Below are 27,931 nucleotides of genomic sequence, written 5' to 3'. Positions count from 1 at the left end.
CCCATGGGAGAGACCCCACACTGGAGCAGGGGAAGAGTGTGAGGAGTCCTGCCCCTGAAGAGGATGAAGCGGCAGAGACAACGTGTGATGAACTGACCGTAACCCGTGTTCCCTTTCCCCCTGTGCCGCTGGGGGGGTTGGTAGAGAATCCGGGAGTGAAGTTGTGCCCGGGAAGAAGGGAGGGGTGGAGGGAAGGTGTTCTGAGATTTGGTTTTATTTCTCATTACCCTACTCTGGTTGATTGGTAATAAATTAAGGTAATTTTCCCCAAGTTGAGTCTTTTTTGCCTGTGACGGTAATTGGTGAGTGATCTCTCCTGTCCCTATCTTGACCCACAAGCCCTTTGTTATATTTTCTCTCCCCTGTCCAGCTGAGGAGGGGGAGTGATAGAACGGCTTTGGTGGGCATCTGGCATCCAGCAAGGGTCAACCCACCACAGAGGAAAAGTGTTACTACTGTTTTTTTGCAATGAATGCAAAGGGTACTTTAACTTGACAGCCCTTCCTTTGTTTCAATGCAAGGTCTGCCTGTAGCATGGAAACAAAACCTAGTTTGCAGATTCAAATTACCAGTTGATCAAAGCCCATGTTGTATAACACTTACAACACAAAATTTCTTCTGCACTGAATAAATTTGCATAATTGGCAGAATTCAGATTGGCTCAATTACTTAGAAGTGTACTCTTCTGATGCATCTCATCACTTAGCTTCGTACTGACAGCAGCTGATGAAATAAAAGTACATGTGTTCAAAATTAACTGTACTAACATTTCCTTTAGACTGAATTTTAACCCCTTCCTTCTCTCTCTCTTTCTGGAAATTTATTTCCATTAGCAAAGGAGATGTCCTTCCGATAATAAGCTAATACCAATGGCTTGGCTGTTAAAATCATTTCAATTCAATTCAAACTCACCAGCATTTTCCTTGGAGCACCGCATCAATTATGAGTAATTCACTTATCAATAACCAATTAAAGGCACATGATCATTAATACAATATACTTCCCTGTAGAAAAAAATAGTACCAGTAGTCACATGAAAATACAGATTACATTTTAAACTAGAATATAAACTGATAGGAAATGTGTTCACTCTTTCTGTTAAGGCCACCAGGGAATTGGGAGAAATTTTATCTTGTTTCTGGAGGACTGGGGAGAAGAAACATTCACATATTTTTAACTTGGCAATTATTCGTACCTACTTTCTATGACAGCAATGCATTAAAACAGGAAAAAAAGCAGCACAGTTCTAAACCAAAAGTCAGAAAAAACCCACACTTTTTTCAAATTTATAAGTATAACTTGAAAATATATGGAAAAAGTTTAGATTAGCATAGTAAATGAACCACTGAAATAACGGTAATATTTTAGTGATATGTCTCACACATTGTGCATGGAAATTATTAGCTTGAGTTTGTTAACAATTTTTTGTGTAATTCACGTGCTTTTTGTATTTCACATTTAATCTTTATTGTAATGCATGCAGTAAAGCACAAATTCATTAAGATATGTTTTTAGTATCTTAGTTTATTTTTGCTATGGTGTCCTGGATTCAGCTGGGATAATTAATTTTCTTCCTAGTAGCTGGTACAGTGCTGTGTTTTGGATTTAGTGTGAGAAGAATGTTGATAGCAACAACTAAAACATCAGTGTGTTAAGTAGTGCTTATCCTAAGTTAAAGATTTTTCAGTTTCCCATGCTCTGCCAGCAAGCAGGTGTATAAGAAGCTGGGAGGGAGCATAGCCAGGACAGCTGACCTGAACTAGCCAAAGGGATCTTCCATACCATAGAACGTCACACTCAGTATATAAACTGGGGGGAGTTGGCCAGGAGGGGCAGATCACTGCTCAGGCATCGGTCAGCAGGTGGTGAGCAATTGCATTGTGCATCACTTGTCTTTTCTTGGGTTTTATTTCTCTCTTTTTATTATATTCCTTTTCATTACAATTATTATTGTTATTATATTTTATTTCAGTTATTATACCATTCTTATCTCAAGCCACGAGTTTTACTTTTTTTTTTTCCCCGATTCTCCTCCCCCTCCCACTGGGAGTGGGGAGGAGTGAATGAGCAGCTGTGTGGTACTTCATTGCCAGCTGGGGTTAAACCATGACACGTGGTTTTCCTACACATGGCAGGTATCAATGCATAGTTGGAAATATCAATGAATTTGATATGTACATGAAATACTGGTAAGGAATTGTTAGGAAATTCATTCGTAATAGGGAGGTCTATCTCCTAAGTGACATGGGCTGAAACAAATATTTAACTTCACCTTTGTTCTCTAAGCTGGCTACCCACAAATTACAGCATTACATGCAACATGTCAGTTTACCTTAAAAAGTTGTCAGTGGCCTAAGCTAAAGCTGCCTAAATGTCAGAAGGAGGCGTGAGACTGCCTTGTCTGTTTGGAGGGAGAGAGAAAAGTTATGCGTCACATGTGCTTGCTGCTTTCCTTAATACATTTCTGAGTGGTGTTCATCTATTGCTGTGGTAGAACTGGTATAAGAACATGACCAGAAAAATAATATTTTGAAATACAGCTGAAAATTCCTTAGTTCCAAACTAAATAATATTCAGAATTAATATATTTTTTTTAAATTAAATAATTTGGTCAATACACATAATACTGTAACCAAACTGTCTTTTCCTTTCTAACCACAAATAATAGCTAGTAATCATCTGCGAATTGAGTATCAAGCAACTACAAAGGAATAGAATTTAGTAGAAACACTATATTATAGCAGCATTCAAAGAGGTACAGATATGCAGTTGCACATTGTGAAATACAAACAGCATTTCCTTTAAAACAGTTGAATACAAGAGTTCAGCAGGAAAATAAATAAATAAATTCAAAAGGCTAATTAATGTTTTTTAGAAGTGCCATAAACTACTAAATTCTCACTAATACTTAGCATTTATATAGTACTTTACATTTTTGAAGCGCTATAGAAATTCTATCTAGATGAAATGTATTATCTAAAGGCAGAATACAAATCCAAAGTGAATGGTGATCAGATGAATGGCACCATGACAGTAAAATGTAATGCAATTACTACAGAGAGACTAAGTACTTTATAAATCAGCTAGCTATGCATGAACTATAATGGAAGACCACATATTTTAGAAGGGGAATGTTTAGATATGAAATTATTACCATTCATGAAATAGGTTTCTATGAGCACAAGGAATTGACACAGGAGCTGTAACTGTCTCCACAGACTTAAAATGCGTAACTCGGAAATCATAGGGAACATAAGGAAACCACTTCAGTGATAAACAGACAGCTTATTTCAAGTGCTAATATAAACAACATTTAAGATACATCATCCTTATACATCAATGCGGATTCCATGTTTTATAGACATTAATTCTCTAGTGCCTGTTAAATACATAATAAACGAACATAGATGAGGTAAAGATGCTGTAATTGCCACATACAGCCAATATGGCAAAGGAGGAGTTTTTCCAAATGGGCAGATCCAGAGGCCATGATAAATCCCATCACGGACATGATGAGAAGTCCAGGATATGAACAACATCCAGGGAAGAAAGCACCATGAGTCCTTAAGCCTGAAAAGGTGCATAATAAACTTTAATGTCAGAGCCGCAACAGGAATCACAGTAGAACAATGAAGAAGTGGTCTCAGTGGAAGAGTCAGAGCAGCCTGCAGAAAAGAAAAATATAATTGGCAATGGCTACAATTGCGACAAGAAAATAAATGTTTCATGGATGTTTACAGGCATATTATCAAAGTGGAAGTGCAAAGAAAAACATACTGTTCCTTTCCACTGCAGCTGATCAAAATCAACGATATGACTATTTAGATGTACGAGAGCTGTGTCAGTAGCAGGGCTCAGGGTACTGGGACAGGCTTTTCTGTATTGTATGATATGAATCATGCATCCTACTAAGCAGTACCAATGGCAAAACAGGGAGGGAGAGGGATGAGGTATGCTATTTGTCATATGGTCATGTGGTATACAGGAACATATATAGCATGCTGCACTGATTATATGTATTTAATTTCAATATAATTAAAAGGAAAACAACCATACAACATACTTTAAATATTTCATATGCTTTACTTGAAATATTTAATATGCTTTAATGCCATTTCTTTACAAAAATACATCCTGTATAATACTATTATAATGTATATGCATAATACACCTGTGAAGTTATTTTAGTTCGACAATATCTAATACAGAGCAGTAGTTTCCAATACAACAAAATTGGACAGGGAAAAGACACGTTCAGAAGCTAACATCTGAGTCATTTGTGATTGGGGTTTTTATATTAACAACTTTGCCTAATGTTAACTCAGTTGAAAGCCTGATATTTGGACTTAATAAAGGTGAACGTCATGCTAGTGAGAGTCCTTGCTACAAAGGAGATTAAATTTAGCCGTTTTAAGAAGTGATAATTATCAGTTTAGTATACATACTTGAGAAAATATTCTGGATGTACTTACTAGCAACAGCTAGAACTATCTCCACAAACTCAAAGACAGTAAAAAAAAAAAAGTTTTTTTATTTCAGAGAACTTGTTTAAGCAACAAATAAGTAGATTCTTGTTTCTGTAAGCACAGGAGAAATGATAGCACATTACTAAAAGATCTATACTGGTGAAAAACGAGAGGCATGACTAGCAGTCAAAGCAGGGTGAGCCCCTCAGCAAACTCTGGTTACCAATGCTTAGTAACTAACATTCACCAGTTTCATCAGCATGACTGTAACCAGCAGCAAAGAATCTCCAATAGTAGTAACCTTCAATCTTCTCTCCTAGCTTTCCAGAAGTCATTGATTTTTTGCTCATTTAACCCTATTTCCTTCACTGCTTTCCAGAGGTTGATCAGCCTAGTCCTCAGTATCTTCTGTTCCATAAGCATAACTACAATTTGCTGATGTAATATTAATTGGCTCAATTCAGATACTGGTGAACATTTGGAAAGACTGTAACAGGCCCCAGAGACATACTCTTTGCACATGATGGTGCATCTGACTTATGTTGAACATATCCCTCACTGCATCAAGCAAACAAACATCACTACAAGACACAAGCCAGTAACAGGTCTTTTCCAACCTAAATGATTCTATGCAGGGGAGGTTTAGGTTGGATATTAGGAAAAATTTCTTTACTGAAAGGGTTGTCAGGTATTGGAACAGGCTGCCCAGGGAAGTGGTTGAGTCACCATTCCTGGAGATATTCAAAAAGCACGTAGACAAGGCACTTCAGAACATGGTTTAGTGGGCATGGTTGATGGTTGGACTTGATGATCTTGAAGGTCTTTTCCAACCTAAATGATTCTATAACCCATTAATACTTCAGTTGTGTTAATTGTTACAGGATTCATCAGCTACAGTACCTGCAACTATGGGACTCTGGAATAGCTTAATTGAGTTCTCATGGATAATTTAGACAACTGCTTGGAACCCTGTCTTCTCTGTAAGGAAACTCTGATGTAGCCTTAGCCAAGAAATAGAGATGGGAAGTTATGGACTACCTTGGAATATAACAGCCTGTGCCCTAAACCAAAGCCAACGTTAAAAGGCTTACAGAAAGCTTTCTCTATTAGCTTCCCACCACATGCTTGTCCATGACTCTCTCAATCAGGTGACAGGGTTAAAAAGTTCAAAAAACACCTCAACAACTTTTAACTGTAATGGTACAGACCCAACTCCTTTAAGTTGGTGCAAAGGGTGTATTTTCTGCAACTTCATTTCTGTGTCATACAAGCAGATTGTTCACAGATTAAAATAGAAAAATCTTGTGATGGTGAAATTGTTTATCACCTACCCTACAAAGATAGTCAGATTTTTGTTACTGTCAGCAAGAGGCTAAAATGTTCATACTAGCCTATTTTTGAAAAACCACCCTGGATGGCAATAAATTTTGGCAGATATCCTATTGACTGATCACTATTTCTGCAATTTGGGGAATAAATAAAATAAATAAATAAAATCAGTGAAGCTTTCAGTTGCAAAGTCCAAATGATTCTTTTTCCCTCTGCCCTATGGAGGTTAGGTGCCAACAGCAACACAGTGAATAAGGAGAATTTGAATGTTGATTACTTATGCGATTTATCAGTATCAGTGCTGATCTTTATCCAGTTTTGGGGAGGTGATGTTTGAAAGATTTTCATACAGAATTTTAGATGGTAGGGTTGTTCATACAGCAAACCTGAGTGCTCAATTTTAGCAAGAGAAAACCCTATTTTGTAATTGCAGTACAGTCATCAGGCTTCTGAAATGCTGTTGCCCAAGTTCTGAGAAGAATAGTCTGTTTTCTCTTTTATATTCTGTAACTAGAGGAATATTTACACCCTTGAGTTGCTAAGCCCAAGAGACAGACACATAGTTCTATTTGGCAATATAAGCTGTTATACTCTTTCTGCTAACAGGCAAATTTGTTTGCCTTTAGAAATCACCAGATTTACAAAAAAAAATAAAATAAAAAAAAAAATACAAGCCTTTTCTGTTTTAAACCTCCTGGAAAAAGATCATCATGGTTTGGGTAGATTTAGGGAGACATCTACCATGAAAGAGATCAGGCTGCAATTGCAAACAGAATTTATTCACAACACAAATGACCTTTTCCATTTGCCTAAATGTTCAATCAGGTGCAAGATCTTCTTGAAGTTCCTGCTCTTCCAGCCCCTCAAACACTACAATGAGCGGCTAGAGACAGGAGACAACAATCACATCCAGCAGAACCCGAGCAAACTCTTTGCTTTAATGCTCAAGGGGACAGCAAGGAATTTATGTGACAACATGGGCTCCCTCGCTCATATTCTGTGATGCTTCATAAGCCTGAAGTCCTTAGTTTTGAGGCTGAGTCCAGATCTGTAAATTCAATATTAAATTAATTGTATATGTGCAAAGCTTATTCTCCAGTTCCAGAAATGCTCCTGTGCAGCCCAGGTTGGTCAGCAATGGCACATTAACCAACTCTGTAATGTACGTTTGCTGGTACAATCTTGTTTGCCACAAATTGCATTCTCTACACTTTTAGAAGCTAGTGAGTCTTAAGTAGCAAGCTAGCAATTTCTGCACGTCTGTTCCACAACATGAGTGTTTGGGCTAAAATCCTGGGAGATACTTCTCATTGAAGTCATACCTGTATCACATTTAGCCCACCATGCTGCTCTTGTTTATCAATGCTGAATGTGATGGCAGGCTGCCGTAACTTTCACCTTTAGAGCTAGTCAATGAGACAGATTCTTCAAACACCGATTCTTAGATTCTTCTACATTTGTGTGCACATAATACATAGTAAAAACAACCTGGAATACAAAGAACTACAAAATCTAAGTAGCAAAACCTTTGTAGACTTTATACTTGTTGCAAAAAATAATGTGGGCAAAAGGGCAGATCACATGCTACTTGGTACACAAGTATTTATCAGGGTAAACATATAAATACCACAGGTGACTATTTACCCTGAATACTCCAGAAAAATAATGATGAAGCCGTGAAAAACAGCCCAATAGCCAAATAGTCCAAGCAGCAAGCTGTGTCAGCAGGAACAGGAGCAGATGACTGGAGGAGTGTGAAGGTAGCAACTGGAGGTAGATGGCAATACTGCCTTGTACTGCACAGAAAGGTTACTTCAAAAAAGTAACCTGTCATCTGATTTAAGAGTGATGATGAAGAGCTTTATAGATAATTGTATATAGTAATGTGAAAAATACCACTGTTACAAATTAATAATAGTGGTGTGGTTAGGTAATTAGATTTCTTAATTTATTAGTTACTTAGTAATGTGTTGCATAAGCAATAAACATTGTAGTCTCTTAAATCAGTTACTCTCAATCCTGCAATTTAAAGAGGAAGAATGGGACTGGAACTAACAAATAAGTAGTAAAAAAAGTATCCCATGAAGTAATAAATTACATAGGCAACAGCCTGAAATTATGACACGAAACTGAAAAGTGCATCATATTAAGGTGAGGAAAGCAAAATCGCATATTATAATCAGGTCTAGCTAGCCAGGCAACAACACAGCAGAAAAGTTTATGGGGGTTACGTTATATCACAAACTAAAAAGACTCTGATTGCATTGCAAGAAGACATAAGACCTGTAACAGATTTTTTTTTTTCTTTTTAAAAAGACAGAAGCGTTGTTTGCATGTGACATTAAAAGGAATTAATTTATGCTATTTGGCTCAAATTAAGTCTCACCTAAAATACTATACACAGTTTTGGACAGGACCCTTTAAAGATAATTTAGGCAAAAGGCAATCCAGAGGAGACCAGAAAAATAGTAAGAGCTTTAGAAAACATAAATCCAGGTCCTTCAGCCTTTTCTTGTGACTTATTTAGTCAAGAAGAGACTTTTTGTAAAGCATAATGGTTTTTCAAGTTGTAAGAGTAATGCTGTTACTGCTGTAAGGGTCTAGAGACCTACACAGGATATGGTTTACAGGTAAACATCCTTTATTAGCCCAATTAACATATGGAAGGGGGAGGATTTGTAAAACATTTTTGGAGACAGCATAGCAATCAGCTGTCTTTTGCAGAGAAGCCTTAAAGAATAAGAAAACAAGATCTAACTGTCAACAACGATAATTTAGGCTGGATATTAGAAAAACAATTTCTAGCTCCTTGGGAATTGAAAAAACACAGGAACAAATTAACACATTAAATTGCAATAATTTACTTTGTTTGGGATACTAGGGATAGGCTACAAATATTCTCCATCATGGAAGGTGTAAGCATATTTAACCTTGCCTCACTGAAGACAGTAAAGAGACAGGTCACCTCCCAATTCTATGACATAATACTCAACTTCCTAAACAAACATTGGTGAAGTGTGTCATCTAGTGGTCATAATTAAGACAAAAATACTGGTGATAATATCAAACGCAAGAAAAAGTAGCAAGAATATTTTAACAATACTTTTTAATAAGTAGTCATTCATTACTTGCATTTACTGATTTTCAAGTACGAAAATATACATGAGAATAATTATAGATTTAAATGCTATACCAAAATGTTAATATTATAGGACCCATTAATCAACCAAACTAACTTTCCTTTTCTTTATGTGGTTTTATAATTTTACAGTATTTCCATATACACAAAAAGTACAGAAAAGGGGAGAACTAGGGACTACCTAGGAACAACCCCAGGTGCCAGTACATGCTAGAGGCCAACTGGATAGAAAGCAGCTTTGTAGAAAATGACCTGAGGGTCCTGGTGGACAAGTTGAATATGAGCCAGCAATATACCCTTGTGGCAAAGGCAGCCAGTGGTATCCTGGGCTGCACTAGGAGGAGTGTTGCCAGCAGGTGGAGGGAGGTGATCCTTCCCCTCTACTCAGCACTGGTGAGGCCACCTCTGGAGTGCTGAGTCCAGTTCTGGGCTCCCCAGTACAAGAGAGACATGGAGCTACTGGAGACAGTAGTCCAGAGAAGGGCCACTAAGATGATGAAGGGACTGAGAGAGCTGGGACTGTGCAGCCTGGAAAAGAGAAGGCTCAGGGGGGGATCTCGTCAAGGTGTACAAATATCTGAAGGGAATGCATAAAGATGACACAGAGCCAGGCTCTTTCCATTGGTGTCCACTGACAAGACAAGAGGCAACAGGCAGACTGAAACACAGAAGGTTCCTCCTGAACTTAAAGAAACACTTTTTTACTGTGAGGGTGACTGAGCATGGGAACAGGTTGCCCAGAGATGTTGTGGAGTCTCCATCCTTGGAGATATTAAAAAGTTGTCTGTACATGGTCCTGAGCAACCGGCTCCAGGTGAGCCTGCTTGAGCAGGGGATTGGAGAAAATGACCTCCAGAAGACCCCTCCAACCACAAGCACTCTGTGATTCTGTGAAAATGCCCTCTTTGTCAAAGACAAATAAGGGGGAAACTGATCATATTAAAAGGTCTACCAAATGCACAAATAGGAAAACTTTTACCTACAACAAATAGCAATACTGTAGGTAAACAAAACCCTATTTTCCCATCAGAAGCCTGATTTTTACATCTCAACTATAACCAATAATGCTGCTTGCATTTATCTGTCTCCTACATATTAAAAAAAAAATTGATAAACCATTTTGTATTGTTCTTCTTTAATTAAAGGATTACAAAGAACATCAATTTTTCCCTCCACCTCCTTCCTTCCTAGGAGTTATTTCTTCTGTCATCCACGTGAAGAGTATAACACTACTCCGAGCAAACTGAGGGAGAAGGCAGCAAGATAGTCAAACTACTAAGCTATGCTCTGGTTGAATAAATAAAGGCTGGTATCTTTCCCTTTTCCTGTGCAACAACAGCAGGTCAATGTGTAGGTGGGGGTGTACATTTTTGGGGAGGGGAGAGTAAGTAGCATGTATGTATATGTATGCTAGCAACACCAGCATAATCAAACTGTGAGGACTTGTGTTGCTGAGCAGAGCAAATTCCTGATAACAAGCAGAGTGGCTGGGTTCTAGCTATGGGGACTAGAAGCCAGCTGAGGGCAAGGAGTGTCTGCCCAAGGTATGAGATCTGGAGGGCAGTGTTAAGAGAATTGTGGCCTGGGCTGGCACAGATGGAGCTTGCAGAAGGTACAAATGTTTTGGAGAGTATACAGAACAGACTATTGTGGTCAAGGAAAGCTGGGTATATATGTTTGGAGCGGGCAAGAAGACAGGGATATATGTATGTGTGTGAATGGAGGAGCAGGAACAGGATACACCTAAAACACTGGAGAACCACTGAAAAAGAATGCCATAATCCAACAGTACTAATTCTATTGAGAAACTCTCTCCTAACAAGCAGTTCTGCAAATGGATGATGATCACATATATTCTTTCACAGGAGCCAATTCACTTTTTTCTTTCCATTAAAAAGTTTGACGCTTGATTTATTATTTTGTTTTTACAGCCAACTATATTTAAGGACAAACTCAGACTGCCTTTTTAAAGGTGAACAGCTCACATAGCTTGTTTGTGGGAGAAATATTTAGGGTTGGCTAAAACCAAATATACTACTACTCAGTAAGACTGAATGAAACAAAACAGCAGCTGGATGATCTACTTTCTAGATATTTCTACCCCTTATTGTAAGCAGAAATGGAATGACCCACTTTATACACAAAGCAGGCATAGCAGCACTTAACTGTTTAACTTGGATAACAAAGCAAATACGTGATACACATAGGATATAATGTACAAGGGCTCCCAGAACTCTTTTTCAGAGCCTTGTAAGAGGCAGAACTTAACAGTGGATATAAAATACATTTTAGGGCTTTTAAAAATCATAACAACTGTATAAAAAAATAATTCCCATATATCTTTTAAAAATTTATCTAATTAAAATATCATTGGAATTTTTTTTTTTTTTAAGGATATGGTAGAAGAACAATAAAGTAAACAGTAACGAACAAAAAAAATAAGCAATCACTGATCTATTGACTTACCTTTAATGACAGGGAGCCAGCAAGAAAGAAGTAGTCCACATCAATGACAGAGGCAAGGAAGCCAGCCAGAGTGACTTCAGTGCAATCACTTTTCTTCCTGAGTCCAATCACTATTGCCCAGGACCACATTCCTAGTATACCATGCACTGCATTATCAGAGAAGGCTCGGAGCCAGTCATTTTGCTGAATGAAGGAAAACTGCAGAAGTCTGTCTGCTACAAAGCAGAATATTCCCAAACCTAGACTAGAAATAACTGAAGCTGTGCTGAAAGTTTGGAGAAGAGCATGGGCCTTTTCGGTCTCAGATGCCATGGCAAAAACCATGTCACAGCACACAAAATGTCATCAGGATATACACTGTGCATTGTCCTTTGTATCATCAGTTGTTCTGTAAATGTCAGAGAACAGAAAGAAAACTATTAAAGAAAAAAATCCATTAGCACAAAGCATTTGTTATCACAGCTACAACCGAGCATAAAAAAAACCCAATTCAATGTTTGCATTTAATATTCCTAAGGAATCTTTGATTTCAGCTAAGTTAATTTGTTGACTTGAACACTACAGTTCTGAATTAAAACACTTGTCCTGTTTTAATTAGAACAAGCACCTTCGTAACATGGAAAGCTCTAACTCCACTTTCTGAAATCTTCAATTTTACAAAATAATTTGAAACATGTCTATGATAATACACTGAATATGTTTCAAGCTTCCTTCTGGGCTTAAATACATGATATTCATCAAATTAAATCCTTTACACTGTAACAACAACAACAACAAAAAAAAGATTCAATTTGGAGGATTCCTAGGACTGATGCTCAAAAATCCCAAATCTCTCTATGCAACAACTGTTAAAACTGAGTTTCTAATCTATAATCCCAAAACACTTCATTTGCATACTTTGTAAACATATGTATTATCACCCTGGTACCCCTCTCTGAGCAACTCCTTGTTTATCTTGGAGACTGGCACATAGAATAAGCATTAAGAAAACCAGAACTGCTAAAATATCTTCACTATTTATCATAAACACAAAGACAACAACCATTCAGTCAAGCAGAAGTAACCAAAACTAACTCCTTACAGAGAAAAACTACATATGCTTTTCCTCAGTATGTGCTCCAGTAGCAAACCCTACTGTTACTTTTAGGACTTGTCTACTATGTGCCACATCACCTTCATAACAGCTCTTTTTGCAGAAAAAAAAAGAAAATTAACTAAACCCAGTCATTTTACTTTTGAAAAGTTGACCACTGTAATTTGAAAATAAAGGCACTGTTATTAGCATTAATAATCACTCAAAAGTCCTTTAAAACTATTTATGTTCTGTAATTATTATGAAACCCTCTTGTACAAGGTGATTTCTTGGTGAATAATTACCCTGTCCTTAAAGAACTGCTTGACACCTCAAAAGAAATTCCAAAAATAATTCAAGGTCTAAAAGGCCCCCCACAAGAAGCAACTACAGGATACCTGGATTATAAAGACAGAGTACTCATTTCTGTAATAACATTAAAAAGAACACTTTTGAAATAAAAATCCTCATATAAATGATGTATTCCCTAGCTTCATTATGTTAAACACACTGAAAAGCAGACTTTGAAGGACAGTATCAATTCTAACTGTCCAACTATCTGTCTTTTGGGGGAGCCAGGGAGATAGGATGTAGGCTTTGAAACTGTGGTCTATCTAAAAATGGATTCTTCCCAAGAGGTTACTATTTCTGTGCAATACGTTAAATTCTGATAATCCTTCTTACAGTTGTATCAGGTAAATTTTTATTCTAAATGGGCTTTTTATGAGTGTATTAGACTTTCTTTAAAAATGAATACTTCTAACAATGTTGATACATAATATTTAATGATTTTGAACACATTGGTTATAAGCCCCAGAAAATATAAAATGTTTCTTCTAGCTTATTTACGTGCCTGTTTATTGTAGAATTATCCCCAAGACATGACTACTAACATTGATCTTTATAGAAAAAAAGCTCACCGAAGCATTCATTTAGAAAAGGTTAAAAAAGAGAAGAAATCATGAATAATACATGAGCTTTGCACACAGATGAAAAAAAATGGGTCAAGTTTAGAGTCTGTTAACCATGACTGTGCCTCTTCTGAACGAACATGTAGACACAGTATTTCCTGAAACACTGGAACTGTCATTTTCTGGGGGGTGACTTTACAACATACAGTACATTTCTGAATAAATTCCATTTTAAGGAACAAATGGTGATATCTTCAAAAATGTTTCTTCTATATAACCATCACGTCAGATTGGATTTTATTTAAAATTACCATAAAATCTGTATAAGAATCCAATCTTGGAAGAGCTGATATAGCAACATAACCTTAAAAAGCACACCAGTATTCAAAGTCAAACTTACCCCGGGACTAGGACATTTTTTTTTCCATTGCAGATGCTTTATTCCTGTAAGAAATGTGGTCTATGCCTCAGAGTTGAGCCTCTGTGCTTGCTGAATCCAGTCCATCCAGTCCAACGCAGGAAAGACCAAACACAGTGTGTTCCATACCTAAATCAAACCAGGCAACAGTAAGCACCGATACTACACAAAGCTCTACAAACCCTGTACAAAACATACATGAAAACTGAATAGTCAAAAATATAGAAGGAAGCAACATCTTTTTAATGAATTCCTGAACAAATATAATTGAGCTAAAAGCAACTTCAGCTAGGGCTTAGAAGCTCTGTTAAAGCAAGCAGAAAAAAAAAAAAAAAAAGACCATAAAACAAGAGAAGGGCACAAAGATGGAACAAGATAATAATTAAAAGATAATAAACCCCTATGTCATAAAGTCAGAAAAGGGCACTTCCAGCTGTTTTAAGTAACCGCATTTTAAAATATACAGAAATCCATTTTAACAGATTTTTCCTTGTAACTGCGTGCCTGAAAGATTCCCACCTAATGAAATGTACACAAGTCACATTCAGGGATGTCTTTTTAATTTCATCCCATCAATTAGTGACCTTGGTATAGATAAACAGAAACCTATAAATTCAAATAGCAACAGAGGTCTGTGTCGGTTCTGTGGTAGGCTTACACTGCTTTACTATGGATATTATTAACATGTGTATAAAGTATACAGGAAAAGTATCACTACAGACTTTAAAAAAAATAAAATCCAAAAATGAATATGTTTTGGGAATTATGTACCATGAGTGAAATAAAGGTATCAATACCAACTGGAAAACAAGGACAATACGTGGATGGGTGTCTTTGAGCAAGAACAAAGAACAGAAAGCAAAAACGTGGCTTCAGATTATCCTTACTCAAGAGCCACGTCTATGGCATAACTGTTCTTTTTAAACAGTCTGTCTCTGCCATCTTTTACAGACAAAAATGACCGCTGTCTGTGGAAAAATCAAGTCATGTTCCCAGGTACAACAGCATAAGTATAAATGTTCTGCAGGTCAAGAGTGAAATCAGACTAGAAAAAGCAAAACTCTGTTCCACCAAAATAATCTCTGAAATTATTATTTTTAATATAAAATTAGAAACTGTATTTTTGTCTGAAAAAAATCTTTTCAGAATGTTTACAAAATATTGCAATAAAGTATAATAGGTTTTTCTATCCTATAAATCTCAGAAAGCATAGTTGTGCTTACGTTAAAACAGAAAAGTGGGAAATAGATGTATTACACAAGAATGCTTAGAAAGCTAACTTCCCAACTAAAGAGTATGGGTGGTCAGTACAGTTAACTTATCGAAGAAAAGATTTAGGTTGGGTTTACATAAAACACATGCACACAACAGTTGATATAACAACACTACTTAGAGTTGTGATTTCTCATATTTTTATATGGGATAAAGCATTAAAGCATTGTCTCTGCCTATACCCACAAAATGCAATTTTGTTGATATATTTAATTTCATTTAAGAAAATTATAAAAATAATTTTAATAAATGCACAGTTGACATTGATCTAAATATTTTCTTGTGTCGGTAATTTACAAAGCTGTAAATATGCATTTGGGGAAATACCTGACACTAAGAGGCCTTTCAACTCATGGTGTAAGACCAAAACAAAAATCCAATGGATAAAATTACCATTTAGAAATATTATCACTCTCCAAAATTTTTGCTCCAATTTTGCAAGAAGTTATCGGGTACATGAATACATATAGGAATTTAATGCATAAAATTCTATTGTCCATTTTATGCAAGAACTCAAAAGATTGCAGTAGTCCCTTATAATTCTATAATCTCCTAAAAAACCATTATTTGATATTGGATGTTAATTTACGTTAAAAATTTAATAAAATTACCCTTTAAGACACAAGCTCAAACCTTTAATGCATTATCTCCTGGAAAAGCAGATTCGAGCATAAAACAATCTGTGATGGACTGATAATTCAAATATTTTTGGGTCAGATAATTATAATGGTGTTATTGAGGTTGGAGGATAGAAGGAGGTTGAAGAGGAAAGAGGACAAAAGCACGCAATACATCAGTAGGATTTTACCAAGATAGTTAGGAGCAAACTGAATTAAAACCAAAAGGAAATTGAGAAAAATAAGAAACAATTAAACAAAACAAACATAAAATCAGGATTCACACTGTTTAATTAAATTATTTATTTCAGGGACCATAAATTGAAGTGTTTGAAAACAGCCCTCCCAAGCTACTAAAATACAGACCTTCTCCTTAACGAGTACTTCGGAACTGAGATGTATCTAAGAGGAAAGAAAGAGTTGAAAGAAATATCCTAAGAGTATTTAGTAACTTGAAACAAACCATAGTACTATCCAGTTGAAAAAAATTCATTTGTCATGCTAGACAAAAAAAAAAAAAAGCATAAGCAGTTTTCGTATTACCCTCATTAATTACAACAACATTTGGATCATAAACAGCTAATCCAATTTAAGATTTAAATACAGTCAGTATGCATAACTAAAGAGAGGGATGAAGGAAAAACACACATGCAGCAGAGATGTAAAATTACAGACATCAGCAACATTTTATGTCTTGAAGTAAGGGTATTCTTTGTCTCAACATCCAGCACCAAAACCCCTCATTAACCATGTCCTCAGTCATTAAAAAATAAAAAATATACTGTTATCTTTACCGCAAAAATGGAACCAAGAGTCTTACGACAGCCTTCTCCCGCTTTAGCTTCTTCTCAGTAAAAAACATCGTATTGGAAACGCTTGGCCCCGGGGTCCCCTCACCAACGGACCCCGAAACCGAAACCCCAACCCCGCCGCAGGCAACCCGGAGCGATGAGGAAAAGCCCACGCCTCCCGCTGGCGGAGGCTGCCCAGCTAGTTGTCGGCAGGCCGGCGGAGGGCACACTACGTGGGGAAACGCCACCTTCCGCACCACAGGGAGCGAGGCCGCCGAGGCAGGGCGCAGCTCTGCCCAGCCCAGGCAGAAGCGGGAAGCCGGCCACCGCCACTCCCTATGCCCACCCGACGAGCAGCGGACCGCCAGGCACCTCATGAGGTGAAACGGAGCCGACCACCTCGAGCCCCATCGGCGCGGGGCTAGGAAGCATGCGTAGCCGCGAAGAACGCTGGGACTGCGACCCGCCCACCACGGCTGGGGGAGCGGCCCGTCTCCTTCCTCTTCGCCCGGGACCGCACTGGGGTGAAGGGAGAAATTTTTTTAGAAAAATTGAAAACAGTTTGAGTATTTCCCACAAGATTAAGTAAAGCGCTGGGAAAAAAAACAACGGTAAAAGGTTAGTGTTCTATTACTAAAGATAGCGTGCACCACCAAGTGACTGACCACACACCAGAAAGGACTAAACACACTTAAAATAAATATTTATTTACTACAAAACAGTGGAGTAGAAAGCATTTGGAAAACTTTTTACTCTATTCAATACTGGACTACTTGGTGTAAGCTTATGAATAAAAGAACATTTTTACAGTTAAAAACTGCTTATCCCTACTCTAGTCACTTGAGCAGTTTAACTAAGATGTTTGCACCATCCTCTATAAAATTAAACTATTCAAACAGACATTCATACATTTGTAAAGTAGCACTGTCATGTCAGCCCTGTCATATTTATACAGCTGTGCTCTATTATTTCACCCATATTTTTTGCCTATCCACATTATACAATTGTGGTATTTTAATACCAAATTAAACACTTTGCTAGTCTTGAAAAAGCATTCAACTACAGCTTCAGCCTTTATTCCTCTTACACCTCTGTAGCCATATGTTTGAGTTAATGCCTAGGCTGTGGTGATACTGCTTAATTTAGGGTTAAACATGATGCATTGTCCTTTAAGGAGGACCATTACTCCATAGTTTCACTATGCAGGCCTGATTACTTTGTATCATACCTTACTAATGACTATGCCCTTGAAGAGGAACTAAAGACTGATAAAAAGGAAACACCCTACTCCAGAAGGCACCAAAGGCGGGATGATTGCCAAAGAAACATGAAGTCAGAAAAACTGCGATAACTAGGGGAAAGGGAAAGGCAGCAGGGGGAAATCACAACCACCGACTCAACTCAAGACTGGAAAAACTTGCCCCCACCACCACTTGCAAGGAGCATGCTTGCTAATTTACATAGCAAGCGAGGCTAATTTAAATGTAACTAACCAATAGTAGATGAGATGGTGACTACTAACCAATGAATGTAAATTTAGGCAGGTTTTTACTAATCATGTAACAGGATCAATACGCTGTAGTTCTTTGATGTGGTGTGCTAGCTTTGTGGAATTATCACCTAGCACCCATCTTTGCGCAGACATGGAATAAATAAATATCTCGTCTCTGTGTGTAAGATTGGCTTATTGCACACCGGGTATCGAACCCTGCTTGTGGGACTGAAAGGATCAAACTCCCAGGACAAGGGAGATGATGTAAATACCTTAGCCACTCAACCCAAACGTATGTTCCTTTCTGTTCCCTGAGAAGATGATAACTTTAAGCCTTTTTTCAGATAAATCAGCCTGGTTTGTCAGTATGGTTTGCATCAAAGGGATGTTGATTAAGGAAGAGTAGATAGCAGAGTTGCTAAACGAACATTCTTTAGGATAAGCTATCCAAACATATGAAATGTGCCACTGCGCAGAATCAGAGGAAGAGGTCAACTAGCGGACAAGTGAGGAAGACTATCGAAGACCACCAGAGGACCCCCAAAGACCACCAAAAAGGACAACTGCGCATGTGGGAATAGACATTTACATATATTAATGAGTTCTTGGAAATCTCATGTTTATGTAAATAAATTCCAGGAAATTCTACGATTATGTATTACCTTAATGTATATAACCTCCTAAAGTTTTCCAAGTCGTTGGAGCACTCGTGGTGGACTCATCCCCAGTGCTGCCCAGTGCTGTAATAAAGGATGCCTGCTTAATAGTAACCTTGTTGCTATTGAGTTTTATTTCAGGGAACTCTCTGAAAACTCTGTTTCCCCTATGGGGAGATTCGGACTTGAAGGAGAAGTATCCATGGATTTTTGTTTCAGTTTTGGCGACCCAGATGGGACCCTCTCTGTCTGGCTGCAGGAACCCCTGAGTCAGAGACTCCCTTGGCTGGCCCCAGAGACTTCTCTGGAGGGACTTCCCAATTTGGCGGATCTGTGTGGGGACAGACAAGGACCACTGGTAAGAAAAAGGCATTCCTTTTTGGTTTTTGGGACTGGTCATTTGGAGCTACTCATAAGTCACGGTTCGTGGGAACCCCGCTGGGTGGCATACATCTGCATGTATGATTTGTATTGATCATCTGGTTAGTACGGTTCGTTGTTTGTGCATTTGTATTTGGTTCTGGTATATTCATTTGGGGCTACTCATAAGTTGCGGTTCGTGAGAACCCCGCCGGGTGGCGTTTGGTTTTGGTTTACACGTGCATATGTGATATACGTATATGTCTGGTATACGCGTATTTGGAAATCTTTGATTATTAATCTATGTCGACATGTTTTGTTTGGGGAATGGTAGCTACTATTGTTGTGTTTGTAATAATTGTTAGTTGTGCGTGTAAGTGTTTGAGTCCTGAGTGTAAGTGTTGGATCCCTAATCCCTGTCCATGTGTTGTATAAATTTCAAAATGGGAAATAAACAGGGAGGAATTGTGAAGAAGAGTCCTCTGGGCTGTATTTTAGCCCATTGGAAAGATATTGGGGAACCACCTGGAGGGAATATGAATCGTAAAACTTTGATAAAATATTGCAATCAGTAGTGGCCTTTATATGAATTGGAGGATGGAAAAAATGGCCAGAGAATGGATCGCTGAGTTATACTACTATTTTACAATTGATGTTGTTTTGTAGAAAGATGATAAATGGGGCGAAGTTGCATATGTTGATTTGTTTTTCATTTTAAGACGCGATCATGAAAACTGTAAAAATGTAGACTGTTGATGGATGATGCTGATGGAATGTATTAGCAGAAAGTATTAATGGAAAGGGAAAGAAAAAGAATGTAAAAGGAAGTGTGTTAAGGACAGTGGGGAGGCTGAAGATGTGCAGATGTTGGTCCCAGAGGGGAATCTGGTAAATATAGAATGAAGGGATGAGAAAAGGAAATCACAGGATAGTAGTGATTATCATTTCTATTACTGTAGTATGCATTGCCATTAGTTGTGTTAAAAGAATGATTGTAAAATCTACCAATACATCGGTCAATGATGACATACATGTGGTTGAATTGTGACTCAGGTCTGTAGAGAAATTCCATGCAGGGACGGATGACAGCACACCAATATGATGATCAAAGTCGCCAGTTTATTGAGCATAGCAGATCATTCTTATACAATTCTCTAAGTTCCTCAAAAGCTCTGATTGGTTGCTGCGTGCAAGCATACAGTGTCCACGCGCATAAACATAAAACATAATTGGTTATACTACTCTGTACACGCGCATAAACATAAGGCATAATTGGTTATATCAATCAAAACATGCGAAACTTGTCTCAATCGAATTGGTCAAGATAAACTGCCGAATTGAGGTTGTTTGTGCCAAGTTCCCTTTATCGTGGAATGTGCACCTGTGTTCTTCTAATTGGTAACTTTCTTTTTTTGTCTTCTTGTTTACCCTGTTCAAGGCCTTCTAAAGGCGTCTGGAATGCTCTCGTGTACTCTACTTTCAGACCCAGTCACTAAGTTCCATATAATTGACTCCTACATCTCCCCCTTTTTCTTTAAAAAGAGCATTAACAGATCTAGTCACCATCATCCGCGAACACTGAATCATACATGGGATAATAACCAAGATTATAAATATAGGAGCCACCAAAGAAATCAACCACTTTAATATTTGCTGTATCCAAGGTCCAAATCCCAATGATTTTAACCATTCACTAAACGGGTCAGTATAATATCTAATCTTGTTTAGGTTCTCCCGTAACTGATTTAACTGTTTGTGAATGCTTATAGAATGGCCCGACAGGTTCATGCAACACATTCCTTCAAACTCTTCACACCCATGTCCTTGCGCTAAAAGTAAGAAATCTATAGCCGCTCGATTTTGCAGAACAGCATGCCTGATACTATCAACATCGTTAAGAAGTTCTGATATCATTAATGATGTTAAATTGAATTGTTTTACAGACCAGCAGGCTAATCTTTTTAGTTCCCTATAATTTCTTCCTGCTGCTCCACCAGGAAGAAACGTTGCTAATGCAACAAACTTCGCCATGGACAAAAATTCCACCTCATCTTTACAGTTTTCATCAAAATTTTTAACTCCTCTCTTTTCCCTGCGTGCTCTGGTGTTACTAGTCAATTGTCTCATGGAGGGTGTAAACATTGTCAACTTACCCAAGTAACATGGTCCTCCTACAGGCTTATATGGTATACCATTCCATGCCCTATCTCCGCAAATCAAAAACACTCCTGGGGGCAACAATTTTCCCCCTGCAGTATTTACATCCAAACTTGCAGCATCAATGTCAGGCCATAAGGACAACCCTATTATGTTCTGCCATCCCATAAAGTATGACCCTGGTTGCTCTTTCTCCTTCCTTAGTAAAACAGTGTCCCCAAAAAATATTGCCCCTATGCCATTATAGGGTTGTAATTGTGATCGGAGGTATCGACAATCTTTTAAATGGAAAATATTGGTTACCTCAACCGGGGTCAAGGAAAACATTAAATCTAATTCCTGAAGGGGCAAGTTCGCACTAATCAGAAGGTTTTCTACAAACAATTGCTGTTGTTTAGCTCCTATCAAAGAGGGCCACCACTTTTCGCCAATATTTATGCACATCGCCGAATCGCTTGTTGTCATCATGTTGAATTTTTTAAATTCTATGTTGTAGCTGGTCTGGTTGTACCATGAGCTGTAAAATTCAGGGTTAAAGTCTGGATACCCAATTAGACATGTACGAAAAGGATCCCCTGGTGTAGCTAAAGACAAACAAAAAGTCTGTCCGGTACTGTTTGCCCAAGTCACCCACATATTCTGCCTGGGGTCAATTTTAAATACAGATCCCGTGACTAAGGTCATCGCAGTCATTATCACTACTATTTCTTTTTCCAAACTCTTTTTTTTTTCTTTTTTTTTTTTTTAGCCTTTATCATAAGCCAATCAACATTAAATCAAATATATTTGCTGTAATAGCTCTAAGCTGCTTATTCTCTTATACAATTAATAACATGCACGAAGCCAAAATCAGCAAGCGATCTATTGCAAAAAAATAAATGCTCTGCTCATCTACGCAAGGTTAGTAGGTTAGTTGGTTAGTTGATTAGTTGAATTTCTATCACAATAATCACACAAAAATTGTTTATCCTTTTCACCCACTCATACTAGTCTCCGCGTCTTCTGCCTACATCCTGGGCAGAAGATGCATATCCAGGGCTGGCATCGTACTCCATTTTTTTTTTTTTTTTCACACGTGTTCTTGATTTTCGTATTGACTGCCAGTCTCCGCCGTGATTTGTCCAGGTAGTCTATCCAGGGCTTCAGAATTTGCTGAAGTCTCTACTGTCTCCTGCTCTTGATCTCCTGAGTTGTCTGTGACATCTGATTGTTTAATCCATTGTCGTGGTTTAACCCCAGCCAGCAACTAAACACCACGCAGCCGCTCACTCACTCCCCCCCACCCAGTGGGATGGGGGAGAAAATCGGGAAAAGAAGCAAAACCCGTGGGTTGAGATAAGAACGGTTTAATAGAACAGAAAAGAAGAAACTAATAATGATAATGATAACACTAATAAAATGACAACAGCAATAATGAAAGGATTGGAATGTACAAATGATGCGCAGTGCAATTGCTCACCACCCGCCGACCGACACCCAGCCAGTCCCCGAGCGGCGAATCCCTGCCCCCCACTTCCCCGTTCCTATACTGCATGGGACGTCACATGGTATGGAATACACCGTTGGCCAGTTTGGGTCAGGTGCCCTGGCTGTGTCCTGTGCCAACTTCTTGTGCCCCTCCAGCTTTCTCACTGGCTGGGCATGAGAAGCTGAAAAATCCTTGACATTAGTCTAAACACTACTGAGCAACAACTGAAAACATCAGTGTTATCAACATTCTTCGCTCTGAACCTAAAACATAGCACTGTACCAGCTACTAGGAAGACAGTTAACTCTATCCCAGCTGAAACCAGGACATCCATGGCTTGACCCATTTCGCTGGTATCCAATAGGGCTGCTCGTTACCTGTGGAAACACAAGCATATCCTCTTCCCCACGTGAATAGCTTGCAAGGTCCCTGCCATTGTTGTAAAACTGGATTGAATATTGAAACTTGTGGCTGGTTTTCATCAATATTTTTGCTCCCAAACATATGCCTAGTAATTGGGATCTGATCCTCGGTACCGCGTGGCTGTAGCCTATTCAAAACATATAGTGCTTTGCTTATTAATTCTTGGGGGGTACAATGCTGCATGTCTTCCCCTGTTTTTAAGATATTTAAACGATCCTTTAAGGTTCTATGTGCGCGCTCAACAATAGCTTGACCAGTAGAATTATGGGGTACGCCAAATGTATGAGTTATTCCCCATAACTGTAAAAATGTTTCTAATGACTGGGCGCGATATCCCGGGCCATTGTCTGTTTTAATTTCCGTTGGCACTCCCATGGCAGTGAATGCTGCCAAAAGGTGCTTAATTACTGATCTGGCATTAGTTGACACATGAACAGTAGCCCACATAAGGTTCGAATACGTGTCAATAGATACATGAACGTATTTATATTTCCCAAAACTGGGATACTCCGTAACATCTGTTTGCCAAATTTGCAATGATGATAATCCCCGGGGGTTTACCCCTTGTGGTTGTAAGTTTGGAATGTTCGCGCAGTCAGGGCAAGCAGCAATAATACTTCTGGCTTGCTGCAATGGGAAGTCAAACTGCTTACTCAGTGCTTTTGCTGACTGATGATAAAATTTATGGGATAACAGCGCTTGTCCAAATAAATCAGGTTTGGGTGTATTTAAACAAATGTCTGCATTGGCTACTCCCAACCAATCTGCACGTGCATTACCTTCCACAATAAATCCTGGCAACGTTGTATGGCTACGAATGTGATCGATAAAAAATAAGTCTGTTCGTTTTTCTAATAACGTCCATAATTTCAAAAACGCCATAAATAGCTGCTCGTTACTTACAGTTTTTAGCAAGGATCTGTGCATACGTCTGACTACCCCAACGACATATTGCGAATCCGAAATAATGTTGACAGGTGATTTATCCCATTTTTTGAAAACAGAACATATGGCTAATAACTCAAGCACCTGTACTGACCCTTCTAACAAAATGACTTCAGACTTCCAAGATCCATCCTGAAGATACACAAATCCCGCTTTACCTGTTCTGCTGCTAGCATCAGTAAAAACAGTAATTGCTTCCAATGGGTTTTCACTGCAAATAGAGCGTGGTTCCAATGTCAACATTGTTTTAAACAATGGGTGAGGGGGGTAGTGATTGTCCACTTCCCCCTTAAAGCCCATCAGAGCTACTGCAAGGCAATCATTTTTCATCATGGCATTATTCACAATATCAAGTGATATAGGCAAAATAATTTTGTCCATTTGCTTCTCTGAAATTTGTATCACCCTCGCTCCTGCCTTTTGAATGCACATCCCCAAGGCTTCAACTCTAGCAACTACCGTTTTTGACATGCTAGCAGGCAAGAATATCCATTCTATTATTATCAACGGGTTTTGTTCCTGTTGTTCATCCCACTGACCCAAAATTCCCGCAACTTCCTTATCTGAATTATATACATATAAATTTATGGGTAAGTCAGGAACGTATCTGCCAGACATGGATGAAGTGATTTTTTGTTCAATTGCTGCCAAGGCTTGCCGTCCCGGTGCACTCAGTTGTCTTGTGGAAGTTAAGCTATTGCTACTCTGCAATAAATCCAGCAGTGGTTGCAAGTCTGTATTTGTAATACCACAATAAGGTCGAATACACTGTAGGTCTCCGACAAGCTTTTGCACGTCATGTACATTTCGTATGTCTTTGTGTAGCGACAACTTTTGTGGACAAACAGAGGCTTCTGCAACTTGCAAACCCAGATATCTCCATGGTGCTGTTAGCTGAATTTTTTCTGGAGCTATGACTAGGCCATACGTCCCAAGGCACATTTTAAGGTCAGATAATACCTGTTCATGTGAAAGTTGTTGTGCACAGAGAATCTTGACCTGTTATGTTGGCCAAGGTGACCTACACGTTAGTTTTTGGCTGAGGTGGTATTCATATTGCTGCACCATCTAGGATGTTCCAGATGATGATGGTCGTACAAATCGAGCGGGAGTCCATCGTGGGCCTGTATCCCTAATTTCCGGCCGCTCCTGATATGTGGATAAAAAGTGTCTAAATATCGGTGCACTGCCTGCATCAGACCAACGATTTAGAAAATTTAAAACATAAGTGGCTTTAGCTAACTTTTCTTGTGGAGAGAGATTCCCTACTCCCTTTTTTTTTTTTTTCATCAATTAACACCTGCTGTATTGCCCTTTGCAAAGATCTATGGACACAATTAAACACAGTAAAAGCAACATTATACCTAATAAAATACACAAGAATAAAAGAAACCCCGATTTTTAACAAAGATACAAACCAACTCCTAAGTCCCCATCCCGCAGCTAAATGCTCTAAGCTGAAATGACAGCTTTCTTAATTGCATTAAAGCTCTTGCAGCTCCTTCTTGCCTCTGCAGTTCTGTTATCTTGTTTATTAATTGCTCCACTGTCCAAGTTCCTCATGTCTGTTGTTTTTCTGGTGGTTCAAAGTCCGTTCATACTGCAGCTGTCACGTACTCTGGCCCACTCATGCTAACTGCGGCCTACTTATGCTAACTCTAAATAATCAGGCTCAAAGAAATGTCCCCCATTTTCCATGAAATCTCCCACAATTTCCCCTTTTTGTTTTTGTGCAAGCCAAGTTACATGAAATGCTTTTGTAATCGTATGTTCAATTATTTTTATGATACGTGGTACAATCATTACAACTGCTAATATTACAATTAAAATAACTAAGCCATGCATAAGCAAATCTTTCAACCATCCCGTAATTCCCAAACTTGCTAGCCATCCACTTAACCCTGTGTCAGTTATCGTGAGCCTTTTACTGTGAATCATATTGATATCGGGTGTTAGTAATGTAAGTCGTCCGAGGCTACATGGCCTCCCGTTAAGTTTCGATGGAATTCCCCCTCACGCTCTATCCCCACAAATTAAAAACATCCCCGCAGGTAAAGCAGCTGGAATAGAAAAAAAGAGCGTGATATTCTGGAATAGATATAGTTACACCAAGCTGTAGCATTTCTATATACAGGCAAAATAGCATTTACATTCTGACCCTTTCGAGTGGTGTTATAGGTGTAATTAAACATCACACAGGCATTCACGATGACTGATCCTAACAACTCTAACTCTTGAGGTTCTTGCATTACTTGAGGCAGGTGTGCATACACACCGTCCCAATTATCAACACAGGATTGTGGGTTAGTACAAAGGGAAAATTCAGGCATTGGATCTGGCCAGGTATCTAGAGGTAACCCCACCAAAGAGGTAGAAAAAGGGTTTTCAGGGGTAGCGACAGAAAGACATATAGCTTCTTGATGCATTATGTTTGCCAAGATTACCCATACATTCTGTTTTGGTTGTTGGATCATCCATTCTTCACTTATGTGTATCACCCATAACAGGCCAAATGCAGCGAGGAGGAGGAAAGCGAGGGGGGGGGGGGGAAGGGGGTGCATCAAAGGATACGGTTGGCGGTTTTTCTCGCTTCACAGCAGCCTCCAGCTGTGCCAGCTTTTCTATTACTGACTGCAACTGCTGCGAAGTAGGCTCCGGCCCCTCTTCATGCTCTTGAGACGATCCAGGCGTAGACGGAGGCAACGGAGGTATATGCTAGGTATAATTTGTTCATGTTGAGCGGCGATCTCTGGGGGCTGTTTTCTCGTAGGCGTATTTTTACTCGCTTCCTGATTCTGTAGGGTTTCCTTTAAGCGTACGGTTAGGGAGGCTTGGGAACTGTCAGATAGCTGATTAATATCGGCAGTCCCAGGGAGTGGAGTAGAAATCAAGGGCACAGGAGCAGGCGGACAAGCTCCAGGGAAGCCAAAAGTCTCTCTCGCTGCATTATGTTTTTCTCCCCGCGTTTTTCCTTCGCTTGCGGTGGGAGAGAGAGCAGCAAAAGCAGACGCAGACGCTTTACGATCTGCTTTCATTTCTTGCAGAGTTGTCTTAATTACTTTCCATAAAGTTGCAAGACCTTTAACTTCTTTAGACCCGTCACTAATTTCATCCCATAGGGAGGTTCCGATAGCTTCCCAGGTACTAAGCTCAAAAGCTGTACCCACACTAATTAAAAGGTTTCTGTCCTTGCTCCATTGTAAAAGCCACTTTAAACAAGCTTCATCATATTTTATGCCTCTCTTTGAGAGTATATGTTGGAGGAGCTTAAGTACCGCTTCTTCTTCTTTGGAAAGCGTAGACCCCATCTCCTCCCCCAACCGCTCACCTCCTTTACAGGCGAGTCCTCACCTCAACGTGCGAAAAAACGACAGCGCTGTCTTATCTGCCTCTATGGGCACACCAGCCGGGGCAGCCAGTCTTTCAGTCAGGATCCTCCCATCTCTGTTTTTTCAACCAGCCTCATAAACGTCTTTACAGCTGCCTTTTCCTTCGCAGATGCTGCGATACCCATGCCGCCTTTTATCACGTAAGCTTACGATTCCTGCCTCTCTCGACCAGCCCAGTGCTTTCTTCTAAGCCCACCGGCATCCGCGGCAATCTCCCCCGCCTTTTCAGTCGTTAGCGTTCCCCTCTTGTTCCTTACCAGATCACGTCGGGGTCGCCAGATGTAGAGAAATTCCATGCGGGGACGGACGACAGCACACCAATATGATGATCAAAGTCGCCAGTTTATTGAGCATAGCAGATCATTCTTATACAATTCTCTAAGTTCCTCAAAAGCTCTGATTGGTTGCTGCGTGCAAGCATACAGTGTCCACGCGCATAAACATAAAACATAATTGGTTATACTACTCTGTACACGCGCATAAACATAAGGCATAATTGGTTATATCAATCAAAACATGCGAAACTTGTCTCAATCGAATTGGTCAAGATAAACTGCCGA

The 27,931-nt window shown here is 39.0% G+C and overlaps 1 protein-coding gene across 4 annotated transcripts; it reads right to left on the bottom strand.

Annotated features, from left to right (window-relative positions):
- Positions 1-114: 114 nt before the first annotated feature.
- Positions 115-17,266, bottom strand: LOC128136286 (transmembrane protein 267-like). Of its 4 annotated transcripts, XM_052775569.1 has the most exons (5): positions 16,485-17,255; positions 16,057-16,092; positions 13,784-13,930; positions 11,401-11,788; positions 115-3,665 (listed from the first exon to the last, which is right to left on the bottom strand). In XM_052775569.1, exons 4-5 carry the CDS (start codon positions 11,722-11,724, stop codon positions 3,330-3,332), a joined length of 660 nt encoding a protein of 219 aa, XP_052631529.1. In that variant the 5' UTR covers positions 11,725-11,788; positions 13,784-13,930; positions 16,057-16,092; positions 16,485-17,255; the 3' UTR covers positions 115-3,329. The 4 variants fall into 4 exon arrangements, with proteins under 4 accessions (XP_052631529.1, XP_052631528.1, XP_052631531.1 ...); XM_052775568.1 differs by lacking the exon at positions 16,057-16,092; XM_052775571.1 differs by lacking the exons at positions 16,057-16,092; positions 16,485-17,255 and adding an exon at positions 15,685-16,041.
- Positions 17,267-27,931: the final 10,665 nt, after the last annotated feature.

Source organism: Harpia harpyja, chromosome W (assembly GCF_026419915.1).
Source record: "Harpia harpyja isolate bHarHar1 chromosome W, bHarHar1 primary haplotype, whole genome shotgun sequence".
NCBI lineage: Eukaryota > Metazoa > Chordata > Aves > Accipitriformes > Accipitridae > Harpia > Harpia harpyja.
The sequence above is the reverse complement of the archived record's forward strand: the minus strand, read 5'-3'. Positions and strand labels throughout refer to the sequence as shown.

What these genes read in the sequence shown, in the direction of transcription:
- LOC128136286 (XM_052775569.1), bottom strand. Translation starts at nt 11,724, where the DNA reads ATGGTTTTTGCCATGGCATCTGAGACCGAAAAGGCCCATGCTCTTCTC. An exon ending in CTGGCTCCCTGTCATTAAAG is followed by an intron (nt 3,666 to 11,400) that starts GTAAGTCAATAG and finishes TCTTTTCTGCAG; the next exon opens with GCTGCTCTGACTCTTCCACT.